General features: G+C 34.4%; 2 protein-coding genes across 2 annotated transcripts in view; both read left to right on the plus strand.

Annotated features, from left to right (window-relative positions):
• Positions 1-1,097: 1,097 nt before the first annotated feature.
• LOC110101735 (multiple organellar RNA editing factor 3, mitochondrial) lies at positions 1,098-8,420 on the plus strand. The gene is made up of 4 exons (XM_020829767.2): positions 1,098-1,583; positions 6,854-6,951; positions 7,146-7,211; positions 7,302-8,420. Exons 1-4 carry the CDS (start codon positions 1,204-1,206, stop codon positions 7,985-7,987), a joined length of 1,230 nt encoding a protein of 409 aa, XP_020685426.1. The 5' UTR covers positions 1,098-1,203; the 3' UTR covers positions 7,988-8,420.
• Positions 8,421-14,446: 6,026 nt separating this feature from the next.
• LOC110101692 (serine/threonine-protein kinase STY46) overlaps positions 14,447-25,168 on the plus strand; it is a 25,376-nt gene continuing 14,654 nt past the window's right edge. Inside the window, exons 1-5 of the mRNA XM_020829692.2 lie at positions 14,447-14,840; positions 14,960-15,074; positions 17,101-17,183; positions 17,861-17,980; positions 21,576-21,630. Of these exons, the coding sequence (XP_020685351.1) occupies positions 14,647-14,840; positions 14,960-15,074; positions 17,101-17,183; positions 17,861-17,980; positions 21,576-21,630 (567 nt within the window). The 5' untranslated portion in view covers positions 14,447-14,646. The remainder of the gene's footprint in view (positions 14,841-14,959; positions 15,075-17,100; positions 17,184-17,860; positions 17,981-21,575; positions 21,631-25,168) is intronic.

Consider the following 25,168-nt stretch of genomic DNA (forward strand, 5'->3'; position numbering starts at 1 on the left):
AACAATTTTTAAAATAATTTATTGTTAAATAAACAAACTTGATAAATTATAGGTTCGACTCATTTATATTCATGAACAATATGAATAAAAGATCGTTAAGAAGCTCCATTGAATCTTTATTTTGTATATTTTCACATAATTTTTAGTTCATTATAAAAAATGATTTTTATTTGATAAAAAATAAATTTATTTTTTTATATTTGTCACTTTTAATAGAATGAATTTACTCGTGAGCAAGAGGTATTGTTCATATTTGTAAATTTGTTTGTTTAAGAAGTTTATAAATAAGTTTGTTTGTAAGATGAATTATTTTTCAAGCTCATTTATTCATGAACAAGTTTGTTTCTTAGCTCAAAAACACTCACTATATATGTTTGTAAATTGACTCTGATAGATTGAAACATCATTAGCAATTAACAGTTTTTTATTACTTTTTAAAGAAATTTTGTAATATATATTTTTTTTAATTAGAAAATTTTTAGTATAAAAAGTTATTTTAAAAAACAGTTAGAAAATCGTCCCAAACGAAGCCTATGACTATATTTGGAATAGGGGTGTCAATTCGGGTCAACGGGTCGGGTTCGGGTCGAACATGAAACTGACCCGACACTATTTGGGTCAACCCGAATCCGACCCTTTTTTAAAAACGGGGCAGGCTTTCGGACCCGAACCCGACCAGATTGGGTCCGGGTCAACCATACCCGACACGAATGACCCAAAGTTGACCTAAAATTGATAGTTTTCGGGTCAAAAATCGGGTCAATCTTCGATTTTCGTGTCAAATCGAGTAAAAAACGGGTCAATCTCGGGTTTTCGAGTCAAATAGGAGTTTTCGTGTCAATTTCAGGTTGCTTGGTCAATCCGAACCCGACCCCGATTTTTAAAACGGGTTAATTTGTTGAACCCGAACCCGACCTATTTCAGGTTCGGATTTTTTCAGGTCGGGTTCGGGTCGTGTCAAAAATTGACACCCATAATTTGGAATGGCTTTCTTATTATTAAATAAATCAATTTTTTAGTAAAAAATTTTATTTGTGTATTAGAAAGCTGCTTAAGCAGTAGCCGTCCCAAAAGAAATTTTATTTGTGTATTAAAAGCGGGGCCGGCGGTTTTTGGTTTTACTCGCTTGATAAATCTTCACTCCCGTCGTCACCCATCCCTAAAACCCTAGGTCGTTCTCGATTCCTTGCAAACCAATTCCGCATGGCGCTTTTGATCCGCCTCCGCCGAGCCGCCGCCCTCACCTCTTCAATCCTCAAAGATTGTTCCTTTTCCTCCACTGCCTACCACTCTTCTCATTTTCCTCTCTCAAATCCCCGCTGCCCTACCGCGTCTCCTCTGGGAAACCCTAGTTTTCGAATCCCCTCGCTGATCCCGTCTTCGTCCTTCCACTCTTCGACTCCGTACTCTGTTAGGCGGGTTGATTCTGACCAGGGCAGTAAAATACCGGAGGATGAAATTCTCTTCGAGGGATGTGATTACAATCATTGGCTCATCACTATGGACTTTCCCAAGGATCCGAAGCCCTCGCCTGAGGAGATGGTTGAGACCTACGTCCAAACGCTAGCTAAGGTCGTTGGCAGGTGAGGCCTCTTAGTCTCTTATATATGGTATAAGACTATGGCGTCTGTTTTTGCAGGACAACTTGTTCATGTTCTGGTACTATTTCATTTTGATAGTTCGTTCTATGCCTCAGGAAAATGTCAGTTTAAATTTTAATGGAGTTGAGATTTTTTGTATTGGGACTTTTTTCTTGAAAGAATTTGTGGGAGGTGGAGCTATTGATAATCCAGCTATAACATTCTTCTTTACATTGCCGTTTCTTATGAAGACTAAGGCTTTATTTGGGACGGCTTTCTTCCCACTTCTTAAAGCGGCTTCTTAGCACAAAAATTAAATTTTTGTGCTAGAAAGCTTCCTTAAGAAGCAGTAAGAAAGCTTTCCCAAATGAAGCCTAAGTTGAGGTAGGGAGTAACAAGACAAAAACATGGTTAGGAAAATCAGTAGCTTTAGTTTGCTTTCCCTGCAACTACAACTGCAACTTGGTTATTCATTTCATCTGCTTGTTTAGTAGTTATAAATGAAATGCCTTTATTTGTTTGTAGGGTTAGGTAACGAACATTGTATATTTTGCAACTTTTGAATGGGATTTTCTTCTTGATTATTCATGTGTGTTATAATTAAAATGTTCATTTGGAAATGAGATAGGCCCGCTTTACTTGTCTTCTCTAAAACAAGTGATCCGGACTAGAATAACAAGGATTGGGCACTTGGAAGCCTGAGCAGTGTCAAGGTTTGAAGTATGATGTAGGCAGGTTGATTATATGATGTGATGAGATTTTTTTTCATAGAACATGTAGAAAGTATGTCATAACCCCCACAGCGATTCAAAATCTTTCTCTGATGAAACTATAATGTTTTTAAACATATCATGGTTAGATATAAACCCTTTGTTCATGTTAGGTGTAAAGTCACCTATGTTCAGAAGGGTTCGTTATGTGCATTGATCCATTACTTGACACTGGTATGATGTATCTAGTGGCATATGGATATTGTTGCATAAAAGACAACTTTTTTTTTCCGGTAGATCCATCATTTGAAAGAAGTGGTTGCCCAACTGAATTTTCTAAACTTCTTCGGAGTTTATAGGATAGTCTAAACCTAATGATGTAAATGCAAAAGTAGGATGACTCCTCATGATGACAAAGAGCATTGTTTTGGCTTGGTGATGATGAATTTCCCTTGAGTTTTTTTGGTGGTTAAAGGAAGGGAGGCTTGTATTAGAAGTCCCTTAAACATAGAAAGGAGAAGGAAAAGTTGATTGTAAGAGAGAGGGGATGAGAGATGGATAGATAGATGAAATATATAAGCAAGAAGGAGAGAGATAGGAGAAGAGGTAGTATGGACGTTGGGGATAGAGTTTTGAGAGTTACCTCTATTCAAAATATTTTGTATTCATCATCAATTAATTCTCTTACAAGCATAATTTATTTATAATGGGATTTTATGCAATGAAATCACAAAAGGAAACAAACTATGCACAATTAAAATAAATTAACAGTGGATCTTTCGTTAAAAAGTATTTTATGAAATAATCTTTCAATAAAGAAACTTTCGATTATATTTTTCTTAGATGAATAATTATACTATAGTTAGATATGATATGTCTAAAAATGGTAGGTCTAAATAAAGCTGGTGATGACATGTCAACTGATTGTTTCCTACGTCACCTAACATGCATGGCTAAAACTTCACATTATAGAAATTTAGATATCATACTTTTATTCCAAAAAAAGTCGAGCATGGGAGGTTTAGTATCCTAAGTGGAGTTTGCCTGTCAGGGAGTACCTTGCATGCATGTATCTTTGTCCAGTGTGGAGTTCAATTTTGTAAGTTCCGCCCTTGCATAAAGACATTTGTTTAGCTCCTATTTGTTAACGACGAATGAAGAACTACGGTGCAAAGTTTCCCATGGAACCATGGCGCATAGCGTGACATGCGTCATTTAAAAAATAATTGTAATAAAAGAGGTATAAATTATTTGTTAGTGCTCATCAAATTTTCTTGAGTTTTACGATAGAGATTGATAAGGCTTGCAAAATCAGCATAATCAAGCACTAATTTCTACTTAATTTTTTAGATTAAAAAATACTCGAATTGAATTTCAATACTTTTAAAAATAATTTAGAAGTCATTCAAAGTTCAATTAAAGATTATAATCAACATGATGCATTTTCACAAGACAAATCCAACTAAACTAAAATCATTTGAATTTGATCGCATACCAAGAAATGCCAAACTTGATTAGATCAAATTGAGCTGGACCAATCTTGGTCGTTCAAAGAAAGCCGACCCCAATTGGACATTGAGCATGATAGGGACTACTTCGGCAAGCTTCTGACTTTTGATTTGAGAGGGAGGTCTTCCAATCGAGCGAACAGGAAAGAAAGATCGTTACCTTAGCGGAAGAAAGATCATTACCTTTCGAACGAAGAGAAGAGAGTCCACTGTATTTGGCGGAAGCAAAAATAAGCAAAATGATGTAGGGAAGAAAGATTGTTACGTCAATGACGAAATTCCTATGTGACCTCCAATCCAACAAGAACGCTTCCATCGAAGGAGGCGACAAAGCTTTTACCCTTTCATGACCTAGTGACGAAGAAGAGAAGAGAGCTTCTTACCTTCGACGATGGAAGATAAAAAGAGATGTAGAAAGATTGTTACCTTAAGCCAGAAGTAGGAACAATGCGCATAGGCGTAGGAGGGCTTCCTTTGTGACTTCAGAACATGTTCGTCAAAGGAGGTCCAACTGACTCCAGCATGCAGCAAGCAAATGAATAAAAGGCTAATAAAAACCCTAACTAAAACTTGTATATCTTATCAAATAAATTTAAATGTTATTATTATATTAATTTAGAAATTAAAAATTTTATAAGTACTAAAAGATCTTACAATTATAATAAAAATTCTAAACAAAATTGCGCGCGCTATTTATGCCATGTGCCATGAGTCATGACACACATGGCGCAAATAGTGCACGCCATTTTGAGCATTTGCATCGCGCCATACTGATGGTGTTGTATGTGCGTTATGTCGCATCGTGCGTCACAAAACGCGCTATTTTGTGCCATTGACATGTATGGTTTAGCCCCATGCAAGAGACCTAACCTCTTACGCTTGTATGGACCGTGGATGCGGATTTGCGTGAATCATACATCTTGTTACACCTTGACTCGGTCTAAGTTATCCTTGAGTCTTGACTAATAATCTAAACAAACTTCCTTCATAAAAACAAAGCAAAGAAGCCTTTTAAGCTCATTGTCAATCGAATGCCATTCCAATATCATAGAGAAACTTCAAAGAGTCATCTTCAACTCAGGCACTGGGTCAAGCTCTGACATCTTAATTTGCTGTCTCAAAGGATGACTATGTTGATATAATGGGAGTTCTTGTGTGTTGGGAAGATCAAGGTTGAAGTTGTGCTTAGTAAAGCTAAAACATGCTTTCTCCATGGCAAACAAATCAAAGCAAGCCTCTGCAAGTTCATTGTCATTACAATATCTTGCAAAAACGTCAAAGAACCATCTCAAATCAGAGCATTGGGTTAAGTTGTAACATTTCAGTTTGCTACTTTTGGGAGGATGATTATGCTGATCATTTGGAAATGTTTGTGGGTTGGGAGTATGAAGGGTAGACCCCATATTAGAATATCTCACGACATGTACAATGATTTACTTTAAAGGAATACTTTTTGGGTTCTTTTGAGGAAGTTGACATGTAAGGGGCAATTAATTTGTCCCTGCAAATTCATTGATTAGATAAGCTCTTGCCATTCAAGCAGGAGTGCCGAGATTTGTATTTTCATGATCTCCATGCAAAAGGGATAGAGGAAGACAATGATCCCTTAGAATCAATACCATCTAATCTTGGTAACTCTTCAATACAGCCTTTTATGAATCAATGCTAATCACGAAATCTCAACTTGAATCTAATGATCAAACTCATATTATTTATAGCATCAATCTCAAAGATATATCAATGACTCGATTCGGAATCTCCAGCAACACTAATCTCAAAAACCTAAGGCATCCATTTTCAAAAAAATAAAAAACCCCAAAACCCAAGGTTTCCATATATTTGTTGATTTCCCTAAAGGATGGTAAAACTTCAATCTTCAAGATGAGGTGTCTTGATCCATTGTCATTCAATCAATCTGAGAAGTAAAATATCCCTCACCTAAGGGTATTTCTATTCAGTACTGGTTTTATTGATGAAGCATCTCCCCCATCCTTATCTACCTTGCGAAAGAGTATCAAACTCCCCCATGTCCAAATAACACCAAAATATCCCATAGCGTATGGTCAAAGAGGGGATTCCAAAACTTTGTTATTGTTTGTAGAAAGCTCTGTTGAGCCATCATTTTCTTCAAAAACGTCTTCCTGAGTAAATGCTCAATGCGGTGACTCAGGTTTTCTTTGGCTATTTCTGTGCTGGAAGCTGGGCGATCTTTGTGAACATATCCTAGGGAGTTGTAACAATGTCAAATCATTTCGAACATTCAAAAGTACTATATCATGAAAAAAAAATTTGTTGATAATTAATGGCACGTTTTATATAACTTTAATAAGGCATTTGTGGTATATTGGGCATTGGGTGGCTATAAAAAAGTCACTAATTACTAAGTTGAGTGTCATAAAAATGATAATATTAAGATATATGTGAACGTGGAACCAGGCAAGATAGGTTAAGACGATTATGTTAGATGGGTGATGGGATAAATATTTATTGTTGATATGACAGTAGAAAATTCAGTTAAGATGGCGAGAAAAAAACTCAAGTGGTTTATACATGCTCAATAATGGTAGAAGATGCATGAATTATATATAGATGTATAAATTTAATATTGAACGATTAAGAAGGAAGAAGATTAGAACAATGGACATAAGTAGAAATTGTGTGAATGGCTTGCACAAAATAGGTTTGATGTTATGTAACACTGAAGAAGAATAAAAGGATAATGCGGATTCTTAAAGTTTACCTCATTTATTTCTTTGTAATGTGATTCAAGTTCATTGTGTTTTATTTTCTAATTTCCTGTAATTTGAACTTTAGCTTAAACTTTTTTAACCTTTAAGCATAATTTTTTATTACTAAGAATAAACTGTATGCTTTCCCAGAAACAAAGCTTATCTAAAGGTGTAAGTTGTGAAGTAGTATTGAAATTTTTCAAAGGAAAATCATGTTGTATTTTATTTTTTTTTTAATTTATTATTCTATTGTTGATAAATGCTGTTGTAAATGAAGTGTTTTGTGTCAATTGTATTTCTTATTTATCAACAATGCTTGGTTCCAGCGTGGAGGAGGCAAAGAAGAGAATGTATGCTTGTAGCACGACTACTTATCAAGGTTTTCAAGCAGTAATGACTGAAGAGATGTCCGAGAAGTTTAGAGGTGGGTGTTCTTGGTGTTACTATTTTCTAGTTTAATCAAGTAGGGGTTGTCAAAGCTATCTTAGTCTATAAAACTAGATACACTCTGATCAGTCAGGTCACGAGCACCATTTTCTTTTCTGCCTGTAAATAGTCTTGTTTGCTGGCCTGAACCTTTTTGGAGTTTTCTAACGGTCTTTGCTTCTCTAAATTCAGGCCTGCCTGGAGTTGTTTTCATTCTGCCTGATTCCTATATTGATCCAGTGAACAAAGAGTATGGAGGTTTGTTAATTTCATTTAGTTTATCCTCTACAACTTCATTGTTATTCCGTTAAACATGGATGCTATTTTACTGAAGACAATTTTCTGCAGGGGATAAGTATGATAATGGAGTTATTACTCCACGACCACCACCTATTCAGTATGGAAGGCAATGGAGATATGATGCTCGGAATAGGGGATATGGCCAACCAAGATACGAGAGGCAAAGACCTCCGTCTCCAATGTATGGAAGAGATCCTCCACCTCAAAATGAGCATCAACAAATGCATCAAGGAAACCCAACGGCTAACTACCAAGGTTCAAATCAAGGATATGGAGGAAATTATCCTCCACGGCAGAATTATGGTCCTCCTGGGCAAGATGGATGGAGGAATTATGGTCCACCTGGAGACATCCAGAAGGGATATTCGCCATTGCAGCAAGGTAATCCACAAATGCAGGAAGGCCACCCACAGATGCAACAAGGATATGCCAGAAATTATGGTCCCCCACAAAACTATGGCCCTCCTCAAGATGGACGGAGCTACGGTCGACCCGGCGAAACACAACAGGGATACTCCCCAGTGCCACATGGAAATCCACAAATGCAGCAAGGGAATCCACAGATGCAATCAGGAAATCCACAAATGCAGCAAGGCTACCCAAATGTGCAGCAAGGGAATCCACAGATGCAACCAGGAAATCAACAATATTCTCGCAATGGTTTTATGCAAGATGGAGGTGCTTATCCTCCTCAGCAGAATTATAGTCCCCATGGAGATAAACAAAGGGATTGAGATGGCTAACTTGGAAGTTAGGAGTTCGGACAAGCACAATAACCAGAGGCTGGTTCATCTAAAGGTACACTCTTTCAGATCAAAATGAATGAAAGTTATGTGTCTAGGAATTCCTAGTTTTTCTATGTAGTGTTTGAATATGTGAGTTATTTCACCAGCAAGTACAGAATTGAGTCCAGATAAGCTTGAACTGCCTGCTGATTCTCTTTTTGTTTGGGTCCTCTTTATTGAGTTTTATGAAACTGGAATGTAATTTATGGTGGTTACTCTTTCTCAGTTTTTAAAAGTATTATTGCTGTTTGATTGTACTGGGCAGAAATCTGTAAGGAATTCATTGTATGAGATCCATCCCATTACAACTATGATAGCTAACAATAGACTATGATGAACTTCTATTTCTTTTGCAATCAAAAAATGTTTACTTGGCTGTAAACCAGAACATGCTTTCTCTATGGAAAATCATATCATGGTGCTGATGAATGAGCTCATCTATGAAAATTAATGAAGTTTAGAATTTACTGTGAAAAATAAAGGACTATCATTAGTTTGCTTCTCCTATCCTTGCATTTAACATGTATGTATGCTGAATATGTTTCTTTTTCCAATTCTCTGCGCAGTTTTAACACCATTCTAGTTCTCATTACTGTTTCATGGGTTTTCATCATATTTTATGAGTAACATGCTAGTAAGAAAACATAGATGTTTTTTGGAATTGCCTGCTTTCGTCTTCTCTCAAGATAGTTAGGCTTTGTTTAGGACAACTTTCTTACTACTTAAACTAGCTTTCTAGCACAAAATGCAGCAGTTCAAACTATTTACCATCGAGATATTGTTCACTTTGGCTTAAGAGCCTCATGGTTTTGTCTTGTTGGTGTAACTTTCTAGTAGGTCACTCATCATAGAATTGTTCTGGGATGAGCATGCTGAACTGCAAAATTTCTTAATGAAATTTTAACTATTACACTAAAAGGCGTCTCGATATTTAAGAGTTTAGCTACATTTACTTGAGGGGTTTCATAATCTGCCCCACTTATAACTGGTGTCTTCGTCTATGAGCTAGCTCCCGTCATGTAGTACTTTACCCCATACAGGATTCAAGCGGCAAGTACAAATCCTATTCATGAGAAAGAATGGAAGGACCATATGATAATGATTAGACTACAGAGAGCTACATAAGGTACTGAGCAAAAACATATGCACTCTTTCATGAATTAATGATCTCTTTAAGTAATTGCAATCTACTACATTATTCTACAAGATAGACTTTATGATATTATTCTATTAGAATTTTCAAATTATTAATTGAATTTAATGAATAATGTTTGTTATAGATAAATAGACATGTAAAATTACACAAAGCCCCTCCAATTGGCAGGAATTGTATTACCATGCTAGGCTACACATGACTAAGTTTTTTTTTTTTTTTGCAATTTTTTTATTGTATCCTTTATGTTAATCCAAACTATAGAATTTGGCAGCATTGATAAACCATATATGACCATGAATTATTAATACTTTATAATTGTATATGTTGCAATTTTCTATAGTAAAATATTTGCATTCTAATGTTATCTAGTTCAGAACTTTGTTACAGACAATATCTTGATAAAAGGATATTTTATAAAATTATTGTTTATGTTGTCTTTTATTATAAAATTTATTATCTTGAAAAAAAATAATCAATTATCTTGTTTTGGCTAATAAATATTCTATGAAATTGAAGAGCTGTCTTATTGTTAGATATAAAATATACACCTTATATTCAAATAGAAATTGAAAAAAAAAATTTTGAAAATTATTATATTTGCTTTGAGATTAGTGTAATATATAAAGAGTTTCTATTGCACTAATCTTAAAGTAAATTATATCAATACTTCTTTGATGCACGCATTTATCTAAACCCTTTCAATTGTCCTTCTAATTAAATATTTTAATTTTTCATTAATCTAAAGTCTTTTCCATAAGATTATAATTTCATTCATTTTATAGAAAATTAACTAGCTTTAAATTATCTTTAATTAATGTGTTAATCCTTAGGGATATGCCACTAACAAGTGAATTAGGCTTCATTTGGGACGGCTTTTTTATTGCTTTCTAAAATGAAGTTTTAGTACAAATTTTTTTTATTTTTGTACTAAAACTCCGTTTTAGAAAGCAATAAAGGATGGCTTTTTTATTGCTTTCTAAAATGGAGTTTTAGTACAATTTTTTTTATTTTTGTACTAAAACTCCGTTTTAGAAAGCAATAAAAAAGTCGTCCCAAACGAAGCCTTAGTCCAATGCTAAAAGTAATTAATCAATAAAAATATCCTCCTACTCCTAATCACTTAAATCTTATTTTAATTACCTGATTAGAATATGCTGAATTCCCTAAATAAATATTTAGAATAAAATGGTGTTGTTAATCAACATTAGAAGCTTCTAAAACTAATCATAATATGTAATGCTAATATAAATATGTAAGTGTTATTGATGAACTATGTAAGACTTCGTTTGGAACGGTTTTCTTACTGTTTCTTAAAGCAGTTTTTTAGTATAAAAATTAAAATGTTTGTACTAAAAAGCCGCTTTAAGAAGAAATAATAAAGTCGTCTCAAACGAAACCTAAGTGTTTGCAGATATTTTAAACTTGTTTTTTTCAAGAAAAAAAAAGCCTGAATTTATTTTTCTCAGAGCATTCTTTTAGTTCTTCAAGTCCTACATAATTAGTTGAAACCTTCTTTAATCCTTAGCCACTTTATGATACATTCTTTAATCCTTAGCCACTCAAAGATGTGGCATTGTGGATGCATGAATAATATTTAAAATGTGCGTGAATAGTTCTATCTTTATGATGACCCGTCACTTATTTTACTTTTTTTTTTCTTAAATTATTTTATTTGTTGATATGAATATATGATTGTATTATTTTTATTAATTAATTTAAAATCTATTGCTAAAAATATTTAAAAAAAAAGTTTTTTTCAAAAATTTAAATAAAAAAGTGTTATCGAGTTTAATTCGGATCATTCGGGTTGCTAGCGGGTCGGCTTTTGATCTTTATTTTTGGACTCTTTATTAAATTATTCTGGTTCTAATTAATTGGATTTAGGGGTGTAAGTGAGCCGAGCTCGACTCGTTTATGGGCTCGCGAGCTGAGCTTATCAAGCTCACGAGTCAAGCTCGAGCTCTTTTTGTAAACGAGCTCGAGTTTGAGCTTGATGAGGCCGGCTCGTGAGCTTGCGATCCTGCTCAAATAAATTTTAATATTTTTAATTAATTAAGTATTATTTTTATTACATTTAAATATTAAAAAAATATGGCTCGTTTAAATCTTAAAAAAAAAAGGGTCATTTTTTATTTTTTTTAAAAGATGGCTCATTTTTCATTTTCTTAAAAAGAAAAAAAGATGCTTGTCCATAGAACAATTCTCAAAACAAATGCATAAAACATTTTATTTTATTTCCAAAACTCTTGAATCTTGATGTCAAAAAACACAAGAGATATTTTTTTTATATATAGGAAAAAAATGAACGGGTGCCGACAAGCACCCCAAGGTGTCTGTAGTCACTGCGTATATGCTATAAACTTTGGAAGTCATATCAACGACGCAGTGCAGTGTGGCTGGCTCGCTTACCGAAAAATCGAGCGTGAAATGATTAAACCGCTTGGGCGGGAATTCAAAATTGAGTGGCTCGTCGTGCTCGTTTATGTTACCCGAGTCGAGTTCGAGCTAGACTCAACCTCGAGCTTGAGTTCGAACTCGGTGTTTGACTCACGAGTCGAGCCCAAATACCTCCTAATTTGAGCTCGACTCGACTCGTTTGCACTCCTAATTGGATTAGATTTGGTTCAACGAATTTAAGCCCTACCTAATGATCTATTTTGACACCATACATGTAGCTTTTTAAATAGGAACCAAATTAATTCATCCATAAAATTATTTTAATTCCTATTTAAAAATCAAGAGGCTAAAATAATATTTTGATATAATATATGATCATTTTGATATTTCATAAAGATTTAATATATCATTTGATCTTTAGCCGTTATTTCATAAAGTTATCAAAATAGATGTTAAAGTAATAATAGTCGAGAATTCGATGTGGTCACGTGCGTACCAGTGGCCTGCTGCACACGTGGAATATGGCCTTTGGGCCGTTGGAGGGCCAACCAATGCCTTGAAAATGGGACCCGAAAGCCGACCATATATTGCGAGCAGACGCCAGCCTGGCTGATGCCGGACAGTGGACGTGGAGTGAAGTCGCCGCACGCGGCTGACGTGGAAGGAAATCACTTCCCGTCCTTTGCAGATAAGGGGAAATTATTGACGTCCTCTCCGGAGTCCAATAAAAATACTTCATATCACCTTCTACTTGATATTGAGCTCGGTACTGAGCAGTATCAAGCAGTACCAAGCTCGATATTGCTCAATATTAAGCTCAGTACTGCTCGGTACTGTGAAGTACCGAACGTAAACTATGTCCGGTATCCGAACCCAATAATCTCCCGCAGATAAGCCCTTTATAATTGCTTTTATTATTTTTAGTGAAACAACTTTTATATAATAATATATTTTTTGGGAGTTTATAATAATAATTCAAATTCCTTTTCCGAAATTACGAAGTTAGAGGAAATTTGTTAGCATAGGTTTAAGATTTAGGCTTAGACTTCATTTGTGACGACTTTTTTACTATTTTTAAATCAATTTTTAAGTACAAAAAATTTACTACAAAGTTATTTAAAGAAGCAGTAAAAAATTGTCTCAAACGAAGTCTTAGGCTTCTATGGGAAGGTTTTTTTATTGCTTTATGAAGCTATTTTTACTATAAATTTTTTAAATTAAAAAAATTGTATTTAAGAAGCTGTTTTATAAAGTAGTAATAAAATTGTTCAAAACAAAGCCTTAATGAATTAAATACAAATACAATTTATTTGATTATATATATATATTTCTATATATTATATGTATGTAGAAGTGTGATGTCTTAAAAAAAATTATTTGATTAACATGATTTTTGAGGTAATATTTGATTAGGAAAATTTGAAATTAAATTTAGGATCATCTGAAATATGATTTGAACCTGCATATAATTGGATTGAATGTTGTGATGAGGCAAACATATATGCATCACAAGTGATTCAATTTGAATTCAAATGAACTCAAATTATGCACTTGAAATATATTTAGAACTCTTAAGATATTATTGAATGATCAAATGATCTCTGAATCTTTCACACTTAAACTCGAATTGAGTGGATCGAGTAGATAAATCCAATGATTTCAAGATCATTCAATTCTTAGGTCATTAAGAAACTCTAATGCTGTGAGTAATAAAAGTTGTTTTGATGGAATATTTTAGATTGTGATCAAACTTATCATATGTCTTTCTCAAAAATGGTATAAGTAGGATATGACATCATTTTCAACGTGATATAGTTGGTGGGCAACGGTGGTAGGAAGGGCCGTAGTTGGCGGACGAGTGTGGTCGAAGGGATCATAGTCGGTCAGCGATGATAGTCATAGGAATTGTAGTTGATGGGCGATTGTGGTCAAATAGATTGTAGTTGGTGGGTGACAATGGACAGAGGGATTGTAGTTAGCGAGCAATGGTGTTCCGAGGCCAGGCGGTGGTTTGGCGATGGTCGGGCAGAAGTCCGATGTCGGTTGACAGCTGAGTGGTAATATGGCAGCGGCCAATAGCCGGGCAGTGGTCTGACAATGGTCCAATTAATTGATATCCCTTTGTCTTTAAGGATGCCATATTTGGCTCGTTGGATTCGTTTCGTTAAGCCACTCGATTCGACTATAAGCATGCCATATTTGAATATCCCTTTGTCATCTGTTTAATGCTTTGAACCTTCTGAATATGTTTCAGACTCTTGATTCAGACCCATTTCGGCTTGGATCAAGTTGATTTTGGTGTCTTTGGATTCATCTCCTTGAGATGTTCAATATGACTATAAATTTGTTAAAATCAGAGTTCATATGATTCCAAATTTAAATTTGGAAGTTTTCAACTTGATATGCCTTGAGATTTGTGTCTGATCGAGGCAATTTTTAAGAATGCATCAATCCTCTTTAAAATTTATTTTAAGTTAACTATAACATATAAAAATTAAATAAAAAATATATTATATATGCTATAATAATGTACCATAAAGTTAAATCTAATCACGAAAGATCATAACAAAACTCAACTTAGAATAGACTCAACATATAATATCTCTCATCATATAATCATAATCACACATTAATAATTAAAAATATTCTATAAATAAATAAAGTTTATTATAATCACCTTAAAATTTACTTAAGCCTCAATTAAAATATTAATATCACCTATAGATTTTATTTTAGACATTTTTCTTATTATTTTTTTAAAATAAATTTTTAGTATAAAATTATCCACAAAACAGTAAAAAAAGCTGGCTCACCACCAGTCCTTCACGTCTTTATAAAGCAGGCGCATCCTTCGCTTCTCATTTGCTCTCTCTTCGCCTTTTTCCCTTCCCGCAGTCGCATTCGTTTCTCCGCTTCTTACTTTCCCTTTCTCTCTTTTCCTCTCGGTTTTCTATCGCTCGACGGCGAGAGTCATGGGAGATCGCGAGCTTATCTTCGTCGTGGCGAAAGCGGGGGTGGTTTAGGGAGTGAGGTGTTGAGGGATCGGGGGTGGCGGATGGCGATGGAGGATACGAGTAGTTGCAGCAGCGGAGCGGGGTCGGCGGCTGTGAATCCATGGCAGCAGCAGCGGCACAAGCTCGACGTGTACAACGAGGTCATCCGCCGTCTCCATGAGTCTGGAAATTCGGAGGCCTTTGATCCCTCATTTGACGACGATCTCTGGGCTCACTTCAACCGTCTTCCGGCCCGGTAAAGCTCTCGAGAGTAGATCTAATTCCGTCTGATTGATAATCAAATGGCGTGATGATTAGAGGGAAGCATAGATGTTGCTAGTAAATTGGTGTTTGGGTTACTCTCATTTGATGCAGATATGCATTGGATGTGAACGTGGAGAGAGCGGAGGATGTTCTAACGCATAAGAGGCTGCTGGAGATGGCCAACGATCCGCGGAACAGACCTGTTTTTGCGGTTCGTTTAGTTCAGGTAAAGATGGGTGATGTTTTTTTCCCTTTGAAATTTCGGCTTAGATTGATAAGTTTGTCCTGTCTCATCGGCCTGCTGTGTTGATTACTTGATTCTTTAAGTTTTAGGGTTTGCTTGCTGGGATATGTGGGTGGAGCCATTAAGTAGTAAGCATTATCTTTTCCTTTATTTGCCTCAATGCAGAAATCAAGTTTTAGAAGGACCTATATTCATATATACAATAAAGTAATTTCATGTGCATCTATGGGAGAATAAAAAGCAATAAAGTGTTATTTAGTAATTTTCATGCTTTTTTAGGATATTTTCTTATGGTGTTGTTAATAATTTGATGCAGAGTTGATCTGGTCTTAGTTCAAGATTGATTCAAAGCCGTTGGATCTGATCTAGAGCCAAGTTTTAGGTTCACCTGATCTGATTTTTGAGCGGTATTCAATCATTGAGTTTAATTTTCAAGGATAAATTAATAAATTATTATGCGATTTTATTAATTTGATCACTTAAAAAAACTAAAGGATTAAACTTAGTAGACGTTTAATTTGTTTAAATTTTTTAATATTTGAAATTAGATGAAAAAGTAAAAGAATATTTATTAAGTTCAATTTTAAATTTTAATAATTAGGATGTTTTTTGATTGAATTTCTTACATAAACTAAAAAAAATGTAATATATAGATTATATTATATTTATTAAATAAATTAAAAAAAAATTTGAATATTTAATGTTAAATTTAAAATTTGTTGAAATCTTGAAATAACTAAGAAATTGAAGCTTATTTTTTCTCAAATAATTCCTTATTTTAATCATGATAGTTATAATATAATATGACATATAAATTAGATTATATATTAAGTTGATAAGATTGTGATTTAACTATCTAATGGTTTAGGAAAATTCTCTCTTCTTGCTAATTGTTAATATTTTCATAGATATTTATTTGAATTTCTAAGCTTTTAGTGATCTGGGATGTTTTGAAATTTATTTTGAATATGTTTTTCCTATGTGTACAAGCATTAAGTGTGTTGCATCATACCTTACACTGCATTGGTGTCCATTCTGATTTAAAATATTTTTAGTAATTTGTTGGCGTATCAATTATTTCATTAAGACCATAATCCTTAGTTTTCACAATCAACTGTAGGCTCTGAACTTTTAGATCTTTTTTCCTCACACTTTGGGGCTGTTTGGTAGCATGATTTAGCCCAGATTTGAGGCATATTTTAGTGAAATATAGCCAAACGGCCTAAAATGCAAGACTAAATCTCACGGCAAATGAAAGCCGTCGTAGGCGGAAAATTCCTCCTTTTCGTGCTAAATCCCAGATTTCCAAAATCCTATTTTTTGCCGGCTCGTGAGGAAGAGTCCGCTCATTAAATCCGCTCTATAGCCAAACAGTCATACGAGATTTAATAGGATTTATCATGAAAGTTGCCAAACAGTTTTCCGGATTTAGGCCTCGCAGGATTTCCGAAATCGAGATTTAGAGAATTTACGAAATCCTACTTAAATCAAATCCTAAGTGCTACCAAACAACCCCCTTGCAAAAGTTACATATGGGGAATTGCAGTAGTCTCTTCTTCAAATTTTACCTTGCAAAGTGGATTTAGCATGTGGAGACAGGTGATCTGCTATGAATTCACAGGATGACAAGCCTATTGCTCTTAAAATGCTTGTCATTTGTCATATGCTTTTATTTTTGTGGAATGATTCTTACTATGAACTTTAACACGCTTGATCTTGCTGGTTGCTTGCTCGTGTTTTTTTTTTTTTGGTCCTTAGGAATTTTAATTTGATCTCGATTGATTTTGGTTTATTCTTATTATTGCTAGTTGGAGTGATCTGCTACCAATTCGTTCTTTTGTAAATTTCAACATAAAATTTTCTGAAGATATTATGGAAGGGATGCATTACATTTTCCTTTGCCTATTTGATGTAACTGCTTGCTTTTGCATGAATAAAAAAGTCTCATTATGTTTCAGTGCGTTGATCTAAAATTCAATGGCATATTCACAAAGTCTTTCTTGGTTAGGTGTCTCCAGTTCAGGATGGAAAGAAAGATGATCATGATGGGGAGGATGATGCTCATTGCTCCTCTAGTTCCTTCAGGCAGAGGTGTTGGCTATCTTCTTTCTGTGCATTTTTTTCCCAATATTTTTTAAGGTGAATATGATAGGAAACACTTGAAGATCTCAAGAATTTCCTAACGATATTTGGAAAACAGCGAGAATTCTCCATAACAATCCACACAAAATCAGGAAAATAGTAGATAATTTGTATTATTTGATGAAATAGAAACGGAAAATACTAAGATACAATTGATCCTCTATTCGGGATCAATTCGAGAGGAGTATCTATCTCTCCCAAATCTCTAGATGCATGCCGCTAGAGCCCAAAAACCTAAGAGATATCAAATTTCAGCCAAATTCAAGATGTCATAACCCTAGGGAAACAAACTATTTAATGCATACAATCAAAAAGAAAATCTCTAAACAGTCCCTACATTCAAATTTCCCTCCTAACTCCATCAAAAATCCTTCCTAAATTACTTTTATGGATCCTGCGACTTGTGCGGCTAGTACAGGAGGTGGAAGAGTTCCGTCTCCGTTACGTTGAGCCGGTCTCATATGGACCGGTCTAGCAGAATATTATTTCCTTTTCATTTAAGTTTGTATGTATAATACTAGTTGTTTTCCTTCTTTTTTTTTTCGGTTTTTACTGCACTAACCTTTTTTCTGATGCAATTTCTGTAATCAAACATCTATAATTATTTTATTTATTATGATTCACAGTCATCCTCCTCCTGCCTTTGGCTCATCTCCAAACCTAGAGGCTCTTGCTCTTGAAGCTAGCAAGCAGCACATGCACGATGGAGACAGTGCTTCAGCTGGCAGCCCACGCTTCTTTACTAGGTATCAAGTTTTGTGTGCCCTAAAATTATGAATTGTGATTCCTGAATTTTTGTAGAAGAAGTTGAGAAACTTTCCATCAAAGTTTGTTTGATTGTACTATAGCCTTTCTAAAACTCATCAAGCATGTTTTGACTTCTGTTTTCATGTGGATAAAACATGAGTAGTAAATCTACCTATAATTTAATATAATATGGGCATTTTTATAAAAATTAAAAACCTGCAGCATCATCCTTGCATTGTAACAAAATCGAGTAATTTATAAGATTTTTTTGGTGTGATTTCACATAACAATTTCAATTTTGTGTTATTTCATATTCTTAAGAGATATCTCCTTAATTTATAATTTCATCCTATCAACTTGTATTCCTAAAGAGAATACTTTTTTTTTTCGTGCAAGTTATTCATCACAATTATTTCTACTTAACTTTCATTTTTTCAACCATTGGCTAGTGTATTTGAGTGTGTTAATTCCTATTTTTAAGAATAAAGGTGATGTACAAGATTGTGCGAATTATAGAGGTATTAAGTTAATGTGTCATACTTTAAAACTATGGGAGCGAGTTTTGGAGCATAGGTTGCGGCGTGATACTAATGTTTCTCAAAATCAATTTGGATTCATGCCGGGTAGGTCGACTATGGAAGCCATACATTTATTAAGAGGTTTGATGGAGAAATATAGAGAAAATAAGGATGATCTACATATGATTTTTATTGATTTAGAAAAAGCATATGATAAAGTTCCAAGAGAAGTGCTATGGAGAGTTCTTGAAAAGAAAGGAGTCAATAATGCTTATATTCAAATCATTAAAGATATGTATGCAGGAGCTATTACTTGTGTTCAAACACAAGGTGGATTGACCAAGTATTTCCCTATTTCGGTTGGGTTACATCAAGGATCAGCCTTAAGCCCATATCTTTTTGCTTTAGTCATGGATGTTCTCACTAGACATTTGCAAGAGGATGTACCTTGGTGTATGCTTTTTGCTGATGATATTCTTCTTGTTGATAAGACTAGAGAGGGAGTTGAAGGTAAACTTGAATTATGGAGGTCAACTTTAGAGTCTAAAGGTTTTCGCTTGAGTAGATCTAAAACGGAATATATGGAGTGCAATTTTAGTAGTAATAGACCTAGTGAGGGGATTGTGACTTTGGGCGATCAAGTCATTAATAAGAGTACATGTTTTAGATATCTTGGATCTATTGTTCAGAGTGATGGTGAAATAGATGGGGATATTATCAGCAGAATTCAAGTTGGATGGTTGAAGTGGAGGAATGCTTCGGGCTTGTTATGTGATAGAAATGTACCCCTCAAACTTAAGGGAAAATTCTATAAGATGGTAGTGAGGCCTGCAATGCTTTATGGTGCCGAATGTTGGCCTTTAAAAGAGAAGCATAATACTAAGTTAAGTGTGGCAGAGATGAGGATGCTCAGGTGGATGAGTGGCTTTACCCTTAGAGATAGGATACGAAATGAGCATATACGTGAAAAGGTTGGAGTAGCTCCAGTAGAAGATAAGATTAGAGAAAGTCGCCTTAGATGGTTTGGTCACATAAAACGGCGGCCTTGCGATGACCCGGTTAGGAGAGTAGAGGTATTAGATTTGACTTATGTTAAGAAAGGTAGGGGTAGACCTAAAAAGACTTGGTTAGAAAATATTAGGAATGACCTTTCTTTATTAGATTTAAACGAGAATTTGACTTTTAATCGGACACAATGGAGAAAAAGGATTCATGTAGCCGACCCCACGTAGTGGGATAAAGGCTTGATGTTGTTGTTGTTGTTGTTGTTGGCTAGTGTATTTGATGAACACATGACCAAATAGTTGGTAACCATATAATTAGACTGCTATGTATACGAAAACTTCCTGCAAATAATTCCTACTGCATTATTTTTGTCGTTTGCATCGTACTTCTCTAGAGTAGAGGTATAGATGAGCTAGTAACTAATTATTATCCTGTGATCTTTTCAACGTGTACTAATTCATAGGGTATTTCAAAATCATTTTGGTTATAGCTGTTTTCATATTGGTTAAACCACTACTGTTAGAAGTTTGTTGAGTATTTTGTGGGGTGTGGGAGCAGTCCTAATTAAAAAGGTTGTAAAATATATACTTAGGTTGTTTTGGGTATGCATAATGTACAGTATATGCATCAATGAAGCAATGAAATAAAATTATTGTTAAAAGCATAGGATGGAAAAGGCAGCACCTAGTTAGAAGTTGCTAAAAAAAAAAAAAAAAGTAAGATGATAATCTGCACTTAACATGAATCTTTGGTACCGATGGATTCTTTAGGCAAACCCAGTTGTTTTGATAAGGACGATGATGATGCTGCTTTTGAATCTTGTGAAAGGGACTTAGCAAATTATGTCATCTGAAATTGAACTGAATAGTAGAACTGTTAACACTCACTTTTTGTATTGAGAATGAAAAAAGGACCAAATTCCTTGACTCGTTATGAAGGATCAAAATGATCCCCGACTATATCAAAGATCCATGCATGAGTAAAAATTAGTTTGGGAGGGAAATTTTGAATGAAAAGGGCTGTTTTGGTATTTTGTATGTCTCATTTATGGTTAATTAGGTGCTTAGGAGGGAATTGGGGGATTATCTTGAATTGGAATTGTAATTTGAGATCCAGGGTTTCTTGCTTTGTGCTCTTGGCGTTGCCGGAGATTTGGAGAGTCGTTATTCCTCTCGGATCGAAGAACAATTGTATCTTTGCTCTTTTATTCATCGTCTAGTGGAATACAAGTCTTGCTTTGAGTTTTCTTTCAGTTTTCCTCTGAAATTCTGCTATTTTACTGCTGTAAACAGCAGTTTGCTGTGTTTTCCTGCTGTGGACAGCAGTTCAGTCGCTGTTTGTTCTCTAATTTAGGTTAGGTTTGCTTGCGAACTCAAGTAGTACTTTAGGGTTACTTGCGAACTCAAGTATTTCCTATCAGCTTGGTTCTTTTAAAACTCAATAGATGATTCAAATGATTTATTATTAATTTTTGTGAGCTCCTAATATTTTGAAGCACTGTATAGAGATGTTTTTCATCCTTGATAATTTTGTGACAATGAATGTGTTGGATCATGTTATTTTTTGTTTTATCTCTAACTAATTTGTTTTATCTCTAACTAGGTAATGTTTTATCTCTAACTAATTTGTTTTCTAAAACTTTTCCTTGGAACATTATCCGGTAAAACTCTCGTCGGATATACGCGGAGAGGTCGAGGCTCCCAAAAGTCAAATTTTTGGAGTCCACGTGGGTTGTCTTTTCGGGCACAATATTTAGTAATTAGAAAATTTTGTGGTACACCTTTGATTTTTCTTGCTCATTAATACAGGTTTTTTTTAAGGCTAATCTTTGCTGCCCACATTGTAATTGCGACACCTACAGTATTTTTTTTCTTGATATACTTTTACTCATGTTCAATTACCAAAATGATCCTTAGATTATTTGTGTTAAATATTTTTATTTGTTGAAGATATTTGCTGAATCTTCTATTCCAATTGTATGCTATCTTGAACTCACTTTAATTTCCTAAGAAAAACACAGAGCCTTATATGGTATTTTGACTTTTATTAGTTGCCTTGAATGATTTTGCAGGCCTATGCATGAAATAACATTTTCAACGGATGACAAGCCAAAGCTTCTTAGTCAGGTACCAGTATAAGATCTGCGTCTTTCATGAATTCTTTATAATTTTGAAAAGGTTTTTCTTTATACATATATTGAAGGGGGGAGCCAAGATTAGTTTAAAGCTTCATTATATTCTTCAATTTTTTTTTTTCATGCCTGATTATGCTTCAAAGATGATTTAAATTCATATCAATAGAATGTGCTAGAGGACTAATGCTTTATTTGGGACAATTTTTTTACTACTTCTTGAAGCAGCTTTTTAGTACAAAAATTTTAATTTTGGTACTAGAAAACAGCTTTAAGAAGCAATAAAAAAGTCATCCCAAATGAAGCCTAAGCGGCATAAATCTAGGTATGAGAGAAGAAAGTGCTTGTGGAAATATGGGATGGAGAGAGAAAATTCAAAAGGAAATCTTGGAGGAAAAGAGAGAAATAGATAGGATCTAAGTGAGGGAAAATGAACCACCTGTGAATTCAACTCCGTATTCCAGTTTTACGCGTCTCATTAACTGATGATACTTTTTATAAATTTAAAAGCCTAAAAATAATATAGTTTTTAATGCTAATTATTATATGTGCTAATGAAGATGTTCCGAACATCATAAATTCTTGTTAGAAAAGCAAGTTGATGTTAGATGGAAAGAAATGAGATTAATAGTTCATAGTCCGCATGATAGCATAGTTGTAGTGATCATTGTGTCATAATTGAATGGTGACATGGACAGAGGATTGTAGCGAGCAATGGTTGTCCGAAGGCCAGGCGTTGTGCATGTCGGGCAAGTCCGAGTCGTGACCTTGAGTGGTTAATATGGCACCCATAGCGCAGTCTGACAATGGTCCAATTATTGATATCCCTTTTTTAAGGATGCCATTGGCGTGATCGTTCGTACCACTCATTCGAAAAGCATCCATATTTATATCCCTTCATTGTTATGCTCTTGAACCTTTCTGAAATTTCAGACTCTGATCAGAAACCCATTTCGCTTGGATTCAAAGTTATTTGTTGTCTGATCATCCTGGATGTTCAATATGGACATAATTTGTTAATCAGAGTTCAATGATCCAAATTTAAATTTGAAGTTTCCAACTGGGATATGCCTTGGATTGTCTGATCAAGCAAGTCTTAGGAATGCATTTCCCTCTTAAAATTTATTGAAAACTAAACATATAAAAATTAATTAAAAAATATATGCAAAATGTTCATAAAGAATCTTAATCACAAAATCATAACAAAACTCAATAGAATGACTCAACATTATAATCTCTTCATCAATAATCATTAACAAACATTAATAATTAAAAATTTCTTAAATAAATTAATTTTTATTAATACCTTAATAACTTAAGCCTCAAATAAATATAATATTCACTTTAGATTTATTTAAATTTATTTTTAAAAAATTTTAGATATAAAATTAATCCACAAACATAAAAAAAAGCTGGTTCCACCAACCAATCCTAACGTTCTTATAAAGGCAGGCGCCCGCTTTCATTTGCCTCTCTCTTCGCCTTTTTCCTTCCCGCAGTCGCATTCGTTTTCCGCTTCTACTTCCCTTTCTCTTTCCTCTCGGTTTCATCGCTTCGACGGAGAGAGTCATGGAGATCCCAGGCTATCTTCTCGGCGAAAGCGTGGGTTAGAAGTAGTGTTGAGGCGGCGATTGCAGAGGAGAATACGATAGTTGGCAGCAGCGGGGCGGGTCGCGCGGCGATAATTCCATGCAGCAGCAGCGCACAAGCTCGACGTGTTACAACGAAGGTCATCGCGTCCATGAGTCGGAAATTCGGAAAGCTGATCCTCATGACGACGATCTCTGGTCACTTCAAACCTTCTCCGCCGGTAAAAAAGCTCTCGAGAAGATCAATTCGTCTTGATGAGTAATCAAATGCTGATGATTAAGAAGCATAGATGTGGCATTAAAATTGTGTTTGGGTACTGCTTCATTTGATGCAATATGCATTGGAGGAACAGAGAGAGCGAGATGCTAAACGCAAGAAGGCTGCTGGAAGATGCCAACACCGGCGGAACAGAACCTTTGCGGTTCGTTTAGTCATAAAGATGAATGAGTTTCCCTTTTGAATTGGCTTAAGATTGATAATTTGCCTGTCTCATCGGGCTGCTGTGTTGATTACTTATCCTTTTAAGTTTTAGTTTGCTTCGGATAGTTGACATTAATAGTAAGCATCTTCCTTTATTTCCTCAATGCAAATTAATTTAGAAACCATTTCAAAAAACATAAAGTAATTCATGTGCACTAGAGATAAAAAGCATAGTTTATTTAAATTCATGCTTTTAGATATCTATGGTGTTTTAATAATTTGATTGCAGAGTTTCTGGTCTTAGTCAAATTATTCAACGCCCGTTGATTCTATCTAAGCCATTTTAGTTCCACATTATTTGAGCGGTATCATCATAGTTAATTTTTCAGGATAAATTAATAAAAAATTATGCGATTTTATTTATCACTTAAAAAACGAAAGATGTAAACTTAGTAACGTTATTGTTAAAATTTTTAATAAATAATGAAAAGTAAAAGAATATTTATTAAGTTCAATTTTAAATTAATAATAGAGTTTTGATTGAATTTTACAAACTAAAAAATGAAAATAATTATATATTAAAATTAAAATTAAAAAAATTGAAAAATTAATGTTAAATTAAATTGGTTTGAAATCTTGAAATAACTAAGAAATAAAGCTTATTCCAAAATCTATTAATCAATAGTATAAATAAAGAACTAAAATAATAATTTAAGTATAGATGGGATTAAACTAATCAAGGTTTAAAACTCTTCTTCTCTAATTATATTTCATAGAATTTAAATCTAACTTATGATCTGGGATTTTGAAATTATTGAATAGTTTTCATGTGTACAAGCATTAGTGGTTGATCATACCTTACACTGCAATGGTGTCCATCTGATTAAAAATTTTTATTGTGGCTACAATTATCATTAACCATATTCCTTGTTTTCCACATCAATGTAGGCTTAATATCTTTCCTCACTTTGGGCTGTGTTAGCAATTTTAGCCAATTTGGGCATTTTGAAATATACAACGGCCTAAATGACAGGACTACTCACGGCAATGAAAAGCCGTCGTAGCGGAAATTCCTCTTGTCGTCTACAATCCCAGATTTCAAAATTCCTATTTTTTGCCGCTGAGGAAGTCCGCTCATTAAATCCGCCATAGGCCAAGTCAGATCATAAGGATTTATTATAGATATGAAAGTTCCAAACGTTTCGCGATTAGCCTCGCAGATTTCGAATCAGAGTTAAGAATACAATCCGACTAAATCATATCCTAGTTCTCAACACAACCCTTGCAAAGATTATTATGGATTACATGTCTCTTCTTCAAATACCTTGCAAAAGTGGATAGCTGTGGAACAGGTGATCTGCTATGAATCACAGATGACAAGCATTGCTTAAATGTGCATTATGTTTTATTTGGAATGATTCTTACATGAACTTAAACACCTTATTTGCTGTGCTTGCTCGTCGTTTTTTTTTTTCTTAGGAATTAACTTATCTCTGATGTTTATCTTTATGTGTGATTATCGC

This window comes from Dendrobium catenatum, unplaced genomic scaffold (assembly GCF_001605985.2).
Source record: "Dendrobium catenatum unplaced genomic scaffold, ASM160598v2 fragScaff_scaffold_772, whole genome shotgun sequence".
NCBI lineage: Eukaryota > Viridiplantae > Streptophyta > Magnoliopsida > Asparagales > Orchidaceae > Dendrobium > Dendrobium catenatum.